Here is a 10,075-nt window from a genome sequence, read left to right as displayed (position 1 = left end):
CCCCCCCTCCAGCTGCCGTGACTTGGCCAGCAGCTCGCACCGCTGCAGGTCCTTGGCCTTCATTTGCTGCTGCAGTTTGATGACCTCGTTCATCAGGAAGTGCGTGAGGCCCTCGTGGCCCTCCTCCACTGTGGAGAAGGGGCACTCAGTCAGGCCTGAGGACTAAGGAGGGAAGTGGAGGTTCCAGATGTGGGGCAGGTGTCATTTTTTTGCTCATCAACATTTTACTGAACTATTACTATTCATTAGGCACTGGGGGTTTAAGGTGAGCAAAATAGCCTAGTTCCCAGTAGAGCTTCTGCTTTAGTAAGAGAGAGCTAGACATTAAAAAATAAAATGATCATAGCTTCGGACTATGAGGCTTTCACAGAGTAAAAGTACAGGAGGGCCACGAGAATGTGTAGTGAAGGACCAGGTCTAGCCTTGTGAACAGAAGGGTTAGAGAAAGCTCCTGATGGTTGAGCTAAAATGTTAATTTCCTCAGGAAAGAAGCATGCTTGTGATGGTGTAATTGCCAAGGTCATAGGAGTAGGGAGGAACCTGATGCGTTTCAGGAACTGAAGGAAGGTCAAAGTGATTGGAACCCACAGAATGAGTGAGAGGTAGAGACTGTACCTGCAGGGCTCTTGTGGGCTACATTAAAGACCTGCCTTGGATAGAAGCAATGGAAAAGCCACTGAAGAGGGTCAAGCAGAATAGTGTTAACATAAGGAGAATGGAGAAAGCATGGGAGCAGATCAGAAATGGATGTAAGGAGTTGATAGGGTTTTAGCGGTTTGGACCCAGGATAATGGTGGAGATAGGGACAAGGCTGATTCAAGAATACTTAGGAAAGAAAATTAAGAAGACAAGAAGGCTATGGGCTCTGGCTATTGAACACTGTCAAGAAATAAGGCAAGCATGAGCTACAGAGGGTAGAATGAACTTCTGTCCACCCAGCACCATTCATGGGACACATTCCACAAATACCCAGTTCTCTTGGCTTCTGTCTCAGTTTGTCCTTCCTGTCATTTACCTTTCATCATTGGGCAAAGATGTCCACAAGGCCTACAAATCACAGACTCACATCTTTAGAACCGTCCTACCCCTGGATATGCACACATACACATACCTTCCAGTAGAGTCCAAATGTTCCTGATGGCAAAGCCACTTACCCACAATTGTAGAGAATCTCCGGGTGGGTTCCTTTCCAGTCACCAGTTTGTATAGTTCTGGGTAGTAAAATTCCAGGCTTTCCAAGAAAACCACATAACCCCTTTGCCCCTTGGTGTGTAGAATGTCCAATAATCGGCCTAGGGGAAAGGCCAAATCACTCCATGAGAAGAAAAATACATGTCTGATTGGGTGCAAGTCTCCATGTCTGTTCTTATATTCCTCAATAAACTCGTAGAGGACAGTCTCACTACAGTCTATCGCTCTTGATTGTATCTTGGAGTCCAGATAATGTAAATCGAAGTGCCAGGCCCTCAGCAGGGATTCGGTGAGTGTTCATTTCCTTTCTCTAATAAATTGGTAGAACCAGAATAAATGGAATTGCAGCCACAGGAAACCAACAGTTTCAAAAAGTCCCCAATTGACCATGGCTAAAATGAACCATACAGGCTCAGACTTTCTGTGATTGTAGGGGTTTGAAAATGCAGTAACAGTTATGGAATAATATATGGCTCTCTGGGATTCAGAACAGGATGATAAATATTTGAGTGGGAAGCCAGGAAAAGTCATAGTAAGCAGGCCTAGGTCTAAGTTCTTCTTTGGGATTATTACATAGTCAGGAAAGATCTTTAGCCTAAGTGTAATTTGCCCAGCAGTTTCCACTTTCTACACGGATTCTAATTATTGTTTACATTCTTGGCCCTTCCTTAAACATTTTATTTTTAGGTATTCTTCCCTTGAGGTCCTAGAGTTCTACCTTTTTCCTAGGACAGACTAAATAAATAAGTCTCTTATGTCAATGCTGATTGTTTGGTGAAGCTGCCTGGAGCAATGTGTTGAGGATGCCAAAGTTAAATCCAAGCGCAGTGGAAAAGCGTGCTGTGATTAATTAGTGAGGTCTGTCCTGGATGCAAAAGAGAGTCCTAGCATGAGTTACTTATCACCAGGCATGCTTTTAAACTGTGATCCACAGGAAGAAAACTTTTAAAATGTGAGGCACAGAAAAATACATTTTATGTTGTCCTAGTGTCTACACAGAAAGTATATGTAAGCAAGCATATACATGTATAGACATGTACACATATAAAACTAAAACAAGCTTTACAAACCACACTTTCTACATTAACATAATATAATATGGTGCCATAGCTCTCCAACCAGTTTAGAAAAGACTATGGACTCCTCGGCATTTTTTTTTTTTTAAATTTGCTGCAGGATGTGTGCATTTATGCATGCGAGAAAGAGAGTGAGAGAGACAGAGAAAATGAGAAAGCACCCTCTCGGGGAACGGCCATGCCATAACCCCTTCTCTTCCATTCTCCTCTAGGGATTTTGGGCACACGTGCACATGCACCTGGTGTGTTTCTCAAGCTGCTGAGTCTAGCACTCGAACTGCACCGTCAGCCATGTATGATCCAGTCTCCTTAACCACCATACCACAGCGTGGCTCAGCATAATATTTTTAAACAGATTAAATACATCAGATTACAAAGGAAAACAATTATGCATAATAAAATACCTTTATCAAATATTAAGTAGATTTGTGATTCAGTAATAAATCCATTTCTTTATTAATGTATTAAATAACAAGATCTCTTGGCAATTCTAAATTAATACTGTAATTTCAAAGGATAGATGAGTATAAATAGTATTTTATGAGGTCTGTAACAGCTGTAAAGTGATATTAAGATATCTGTAATTTTTACTGTTGACAAAGTTGCAGGTATTACAAATCACAGTAGTGATTTGTAACCTACCAATATTTATATTTGAAGGCAATACTAACTTTCTTTAGGCTGACAAAATAAAGATGTAACCCCTCAATTCCCAAGCTGATGGATCCTCTGAATTCTTTTTTTTTTTTTTTTTTTTTTGCTATAGGGCGCGTGCGCTCACCAGACAGAGACAGAGAGATAGAAAGTGAGAAATCACCCCCCATGGGAGGATGGCCATGCCGCAGTCCCTTCTACTCCATTCTCCTCTCGGGATCTTGGGCACGCACGCAAATGCGTTGGCCGTGAGTTTTAAGCCACCGGGTCCGGGACACAAACCGTGCTCGACTACATGGGAGTCCAGCGACATAGCCATTATGCTAACTGCTGGTCCCGGATCCTCTGAATTCTATAAACAGATAGCTTGACAGGAGCAATGGAGTGGGCACTGGTCTATGGATCCCAGTTTAAAAATCCTTTATTAGAGACCAGTAGATAGTGTAATGGTTACATTGCTGGACTCCCACGTAGTTGATCGCATTTGGAGTCCTGGACCTAGTGCTTAAAACTCATGCTGGGTGCATGTGCACGTGTGCCCAAGATTCCAAGAGGAGATTGGAGAAGGGATTGTGAGAAGGGATTGCATGCTCCCTATAGTAAAAATCTCTAATTGATCAATCAAGCAATCCCTTATTGGAGCCAGCAGGTGGCATGGTGCTTACGGTGCTGAATTTCCATATGGCTGACCTGGTTTGAGTTCTAGACCCGTGACTTGCTTTCTCACTTTCCCCTTTCTCTCTCTCTCCAGTCAAATTAAAAATAATAATAACAACACATGAAATTAAATAAATAAATAATTTTAACAATAACATAAAAATCCCTTATCTAGAAGAATCTCACTTTGGTACAGCTAACTGAAGGTTTTGTCCTGAAGCTGCCAAGAGTGGTAGCCCACCCTTTCTCCCAAAGCCCTGCTAAGGTTACCTGCCCGGTTGATCTTGGATGGCAGCATGGGAGCATTAAGCACTTCATCTTCATCTTGCTCATCAATGACCTTACACTGGCGCAGGTAGGGGGTGAGCTTGGCTGGGTTGATGTAACGGCTCAGCATGTGTCGGTTGCACTCCACATTCTCCCACAAGGCATCCTCCTCATCCTTCAGCGTCTCCATATAGTCATCCATCTCCGGCCCTCCTCCTTTTAGACATAAACCCCAACCAGGTTAATAAAAGAGACTCATTGAAACAGCTCTATAAACTTCTTTGGAGTGATCTCTAGACTATGGTTTTTTTAAGTTTACAAAAAAAAAAGTAGGGAAAAGTATAGATGGCATTTTACCTTTTATCTAAAAAATGAAGGGGATACGAATATAAATATATATATCTCCTAGTATATTGAACATAAATGATGTTAGGATAAGCCATAAAAATTTTAAAAGACTATTTATAGGAGAGGAGAAAGAAAATATTGTGGTTGGAATATATCCTTTCCATCCACGTTTTTATATCTTACCAAGAATGTATCTTTTCCTAAACAATATATACATTGCTTTTAGTTTCAAATTTTCACATAAATGATGGTATACTGTATGTCTCCTTTTTCAACTTGCTTTTCTTCCCTCTACATGGTTTTGAGATTTATCTGGATATAACATATAGATCTAATTCATTCATTTTTTTTTTTTCGCTATAGAGCGTGTGAGCTCACCAGACAGACAGAGAGAGAGACAGAAAGACAAAAAGCGAGAAACCCCCCCCCCCCCCAGGGGGGATGGCCACGCCACAATCCCTTCTCCTCCATTCTCCTTTCGGGATCTTGGGTATGCACACACACGCACCCAGCATGAGTTTGAGCTACTGGGTCTGGGAGTTGAACTGCGGTCGACTACGTGGGAGTCCAGCGACATAGCCATTACGCTAATTGCTGGTCCCCTAATTCATTCATTTTTAAATATAGCTTTACTGAAATATAATTCACATACCATACAATTACTGATTTAAAGTACACAATTTGATTTTTTTTAAAGGTTTTTGCCATAGGGCATGTATGTTCACTGGAGGGAGACAGTGAGAGGGAAAGTGAGAAATTACCAGCCAGGAGGAATGGACATGCTGCAATGCCTTCTTCTCCATTCTCCTCCTGGGATTTTGGGCATGCAAGCACAGGTGCCTGGAGTGAGTTTCAAGCCATCAGGTCCAGGACTTGAACCAGAGTCAGCCATGTCAGAGTCCAGCAATGTAACCACTATAACACCTGCTGGCCCTTCTTTTCTTTTCTTTTCTTTTCTTTTCTTTTCTTTTCTTTTCTTTTCTTTTCTTTTCTTTTCTTTTCTTTTCTTTTCTTTTCTTTTCTTTTCTTTTCTTTTCTTTTCTTTTCTTTTCTTTTCTTTTCTTTTCTTTTCTTTTCTTTTCTTTTCTTTTCTTTTCTTTTCTTTTCTTTTCTTTTCTTTTCTTTTCTTTTCTTTTCTTTTCTTTTCTTTTCTGTCCCTTCCCTTCCCTTCCCTTCCCTTCCCTTCCCTCCTCTTCTCTTCTCTTTTCTCTTTCTTTCTTTCCTTCATTCCTTCTTTCTCTCTCTCTCCCCCTTCCTTCCTTCCTCCCTCCCTCCCTCCTTCCTTTTTTTTCTTTCCTTCCTTCCTTCCTTCCTTCCTTCCTTCCTTCCTTCCTTCCTTTCTTTTAACATACTCACAGGGGGAACTAGGAGGCTTCATAGTGGTTACATCATTGGACTAACATGCAGTCAACTGTGGTTTGAGTCCCAGACCTGAAAGCTTAAAACTCATGCCAGGCATGTGTGTGTGTGTGTGTGTGTGTGTGTGTGCTCAAAATTCCAAGAGGAGAATGGATTGCAGCATGGCCACCTCTCTCTCCCTCTGTCTCTCTGGTGAGGGCACTCACCCTATAGCAAAATCTCCATCTCTAAAAAAAAAGTATACACACACACACACACACACACACACACATATATATATATGTATACACACACACACATACACACACACACACACACGCACAGTCACAGGGTTGGGCAGTTATCACTACAATATAATATTTTAGGCTATTTTTATCCTTCCTAAAGGATACTCCATGTCCCTTAGCAGTTACTCTTTTCTTTCTTTCTTTTTTTTTTTTTTGAGAGATTTTTGCCATAGGGTACATGTACTCACCAGAAAGAGAGAGACAGAGACAGAAAGTGAGGAATCATCCCCCAGGAAGGATGGCCATGTTGCCAACCCTTCTCCTCCATTTTCCTCTTGGGACCTTGGGCACATGTGCATACACACTCCCAGTGTGACTTTTAAGTTGTCAGGTCCAGGACTCGAATTGTGGTTGACTATGTTGGAGTTCAACAATGTAACCATTATCCTAGCAGTTACTCTTGATTTCTCTCACCATCTTTCTCTTTAACAATCACTAATGTACTTTCTATCTCTATAGATCAGCCTATTCTGGACCTTTACTAAAATAAGTGGTCTTTTTGTGACTAGCTTCTTTTCTTTTTTTAGAGAGCGAGATTTTTCCTATGGGGTACATGGACTCACTGGAGAGACAGAGACAGAAAGGAAGACGTCACCCCTAGTGGGGAGATGGCCATGCCGCAATCCTTTCTACATTCTCCTCTCGGGATCTTGGGCACAAATGCACACGTGCCCAATGTTAGTTTCAAGCTGTCAGGTCTGGGACTGGAACCATGGTTGGCCATCTGGGAGACCAGGGACATAACCATTATGCCATTTGCTGGTCCCATGACTAGCTTCTTTTACCTCACATAATGTTTTCAAGGTTCATTCATGTCCTAGCATATATTAGTACTTCTTTTTTCCAAATTGTCAAATGAGTTTTTTTTTTTTTTTGAGAGATTTTCACTGTAGGGCGCGTGCGCTCGCCAGACAGACAGAGAGAGACATAGAGACAGAAAGCGAGAAATCACCCCCCAGGGGGGATGGTCACTCCGCAATCCCTCCTCCTCCATTCTCCTCTCGGGATCTTGGGCACGCACGCACACGCGCCCGGCGTGAGTTTTAAGCCACCGGGTTCGGGACACGAACCGCGGTCGACTACGACATAGTCGTAGGGAGTCCAGTGACATAGCCATTACGCTAACTGCTGGTTCCCTCAAATGAGTTTTTATTGTTATCACTCCCTAGGCGGGATGGCCACACTGCAATCCCTTCTCCATTTTCCTCTTGGGATTTTGAGCACACACACACACACACACACACACACACACTCATGCCCAGTGTGAGTTCCAAACTTCTAGGCCTGAGACTTGAACTGTGGTTGATCATGTGGGAGTCTAGCAATGTAACCGCTATGCTGTCTGCTGGTCCCAGTATTTTATTATTTTTGATGACATTATAAATGGCCACTGTTTTCTTAATTTCATTTGTGGAATATTCATTGCTGGTATAGATATACAATTGATTTGTCTACTTTGACCTTACATTTTGTGATTTTGCTGAAATCATTTATTAGTTCTAATGGTTTGAAAGTAGATGCCTTATGAGAGTCTATCCATAAAATCATGCCATAATTTTACTTCAGTCTTACTAATCTGCCATTTAATTTTCTTTCTTGCCTAATTGCTGTGATTAGAACCTATAGTACAACATTAAGCAGAAGTAGTGAGAATGGACATCCTTATCTTTTTCCTGATCTTAGTGGGAAACATTCAATCGTTCACCCAAATTACGATGTCAGCTGTGTGATTTTTGATTGTTTGCCTTCTTTTCTTCTTCTTAATAGATGTCCTTTATCAGTTCTGGAGTTCCCTATGTTCCTGGCTTGTTGAATGTTTTTCTCATAAAAGTGTGCTTGACTTTGTCAAATACTCTTTCAGCATCTTTTGAAATTATCACATGGTTTTTATTTTTGTTTTATCCTGTGGAAAGTGTCTTACATTAACTGATTGTCAGATGTTAAACAAACCTCCTATTCCTGGGATAAATCTCACTTAGTCATTATGTATAATTCTTTTCATATGTTGGATTCAATTTTCAATTAAAAAAAAATTTTTTTTTTTGCAAGAAGTTGCATGTAATTGCCAGAGAGAGACAGAAAAAGAAGAAACCTGACCTTCCATGAATAATGGTCAAACCATGATCCCTCCATTTTCTTTATGTCTCTCTCCTTTTGGGATTTTGGGCACACACATGCATGTGCCTGATATGTTCCTTAAGCTTCTGGGTCTGGAACTTGAACCATGTGGTTGGCCATCTGGGATCTGCTACCTTAACCATTAGACCATGGAGCCAGCCCTTTGATTTTCTAGTTCTTTTTTTTTTTTCCCTAAGGTTTTTTACATCTATATTTATAAGAGATATTGGTCTTCAGTTTTCTTCTTCTATGATGCCAATGTCTTGTCGATATCAGGGTAATATTGCCCTCATGGAATGAGTTGAGTACGTCTTCTACTTTTTGAAAGAGTTTTTTTTTAAGTTGGTATTTTTCTTTTGTTTGGTAGAAATTATAAGTATTCAGAAATTTTCTAGACATGGAATTTTCTTTGTGGGTTGTCATTATTAGTATATTTGAATTCAGTCTCTTTACTTGTCATAAGTCTGTTAATATTTTTTGTTTGCTTGAGCCGGTTTTAGTAGTTTGTGTGTTTCTAGGAGTTTATCCATTATTTAGCTTATCTAACATACTGGCAACAAGTGCTCATAGTTTCCTGCATAACCCATTTTATCTCTGGAAGTTCAGTTATAATGTCCCCTCCTTTTTCTTTTCCTTTCTTTCCTCTGATTTTAGTAATCTGAATCTGCTTTCTTTTTTTCTCGGTCAGTCTAACTAAAGGTTTGTTGGTTTTGTTGATATTTGTGAGAACTGAGCTTTGGTCTCATTGATTTTCTCTACTCCTTTTCTAGTCTGGTGGATTAGCTTTTTATCATTATGAAATATTCTTCATGTCTGAAAATTTTATTTTCAAGTCTATTTTGTCTGATATTAGTATAGCCACGCTAGGTTTCTTATGACTGTTGTTAGCATATCTATTTACTTTTAATCTTTTTGTGTCTTTGAATCTAAAGTATATCTACTATAGACAGTAGAATCTAAAGTATGTTTACAGTAGACAGTGTATAGGTAATCTTGGATTTCTAGAGGGCATGTGCACTCATCAGAGAGAAACAAAGAGAAGAAAGCACCCCCGCCCTATGGGGATGGCCATGCTGCAATCCTCCATCTTGCTTTTACTTTGGGATTTTGGGTACACACACACACGTACCTATGGTTAATTTACTATTGAAGAGAAAATATTTTTATAAATGTAGTATAACCTAATTGTACAATGTTTATAAAGCCTACAGTCATGTACAGTAACATCCTAGGCCTTCATGTTCATTCACCACTCATTCACTGACTCATCTAGAGCAACTTTCAGTCCTGCAAGTTCCATTCATGGACAAGTGCCTTATACCAATGTACCATTTAAAAAAAAATCTTTTATACCATTATTTGTACTGTACTGTTTCTTGTTTGGATATGTTTAGATACACAAATACTTACCATTGTATTGTAGTCGCCCACAACATTCAGTATAATAGCATGCTGTACAGGTTTATAGCCCAGGAATAATAGACTATACCAAATAACTAGGTATCTACTAGGCTATACCACCTAGGGTTGTATAAGTACAATGATGTTCATGCAATGAAATTACGTGATGACAGGTTTCTCAGGACATATCCCCACTATAGCAATACATGACTATATTGTGTATTTGGGAAAAAAAGTTAAAAAAGATGAAAGCCCAGTCTAGGGCAGAAGATATGCCAATATCCAATATTGCCTTCTGCTATGGTTTGAATATGTCCTCCAAAAGTTCATGTGTTGAGACACTGTGGCGGGATTAAGAGAGTAAAATTTAACAGACTATGATGTTGAAAGGCGGGACATTTGAGAAAAGATTAGGATTAGGGTCATTCGGGTAGGGCCCACATTATGGACTCCTGGTGAGTTTATAAGAAGAAATGAGATAGAGAAGCATAGACTGAGATGATGTGCTCTGCTTTTACCCTCATAATGTCATGCCTTCAGATTCTGCAGGACCCTCCACAGTTAAGGCCCTGGACCTTGGACTGCCAAACTATGAGCTTAAAAAAAAAAATAAATAATTAAAACCACCCTCTGCTTGTGTAAGTCACCCAGGTTCAGGTACTTCCTGTTATTAGCAATAGAACAAGCTAAGATACCTTCCTACCACATCCTCTCTGA

At 40.2% G+C, this 10,075-nt stretch overlaps 1 protein-coding gene across 6 annotated transcripts in view; it reads right to left on the bottom strand.

Moving 5' to 3' along the window:
• CARD11 (caspase recruitment domain family member 11) overlaps positions 1–10,075 on the bottom strand; it is a 147,494-nt gene that overhangs the window by 35,362 nt on the left and 102,057 nt on the right. For 5 of the 6 annotated variants that reach the window (XM_027768023.1, XM_027768018.1, XM_027768019.1 and 2 more), the window contains exons 3-5: positions 3,849–4,061; positions 1,155–1,292; positions 7–128 (exon numbers count right to left, since the gene is read on the bottom strand). In XM_027768023.1, the coding sequence (XP_027623824.1) occupies positions 7–128; positions 1,155–1,292; positions 3,849–4,061 (473 nt within the window). The remainder of the gene's footprint in view (positions 1–6; positions 129–1,154; positions 1,293–3,848; positions 4,062–10,075) is intronic. The other variant, XM_006167837.3, reaches the window with a different exon arrangement.

Source organism: Tupaia chinensis, unplaced genomic scaffold (genome assembly GCF_000334495.1).
Source record: "Tupaia chinensis unplaced genomic scaffold, TupChi_1.0 Scaffold145208_1, whole genome shotgun sequence".
In the NCBI taxonomy this organism is placed as follows: Eukaryota; Metazoa; Chordata; class Mammalia; order Scandentia; family Tupaiidae; genus Tupaia; species Tupaia belangeri.
This window is presented reverse-complemented; position numbering and strand designations above follow the sequence as displayed.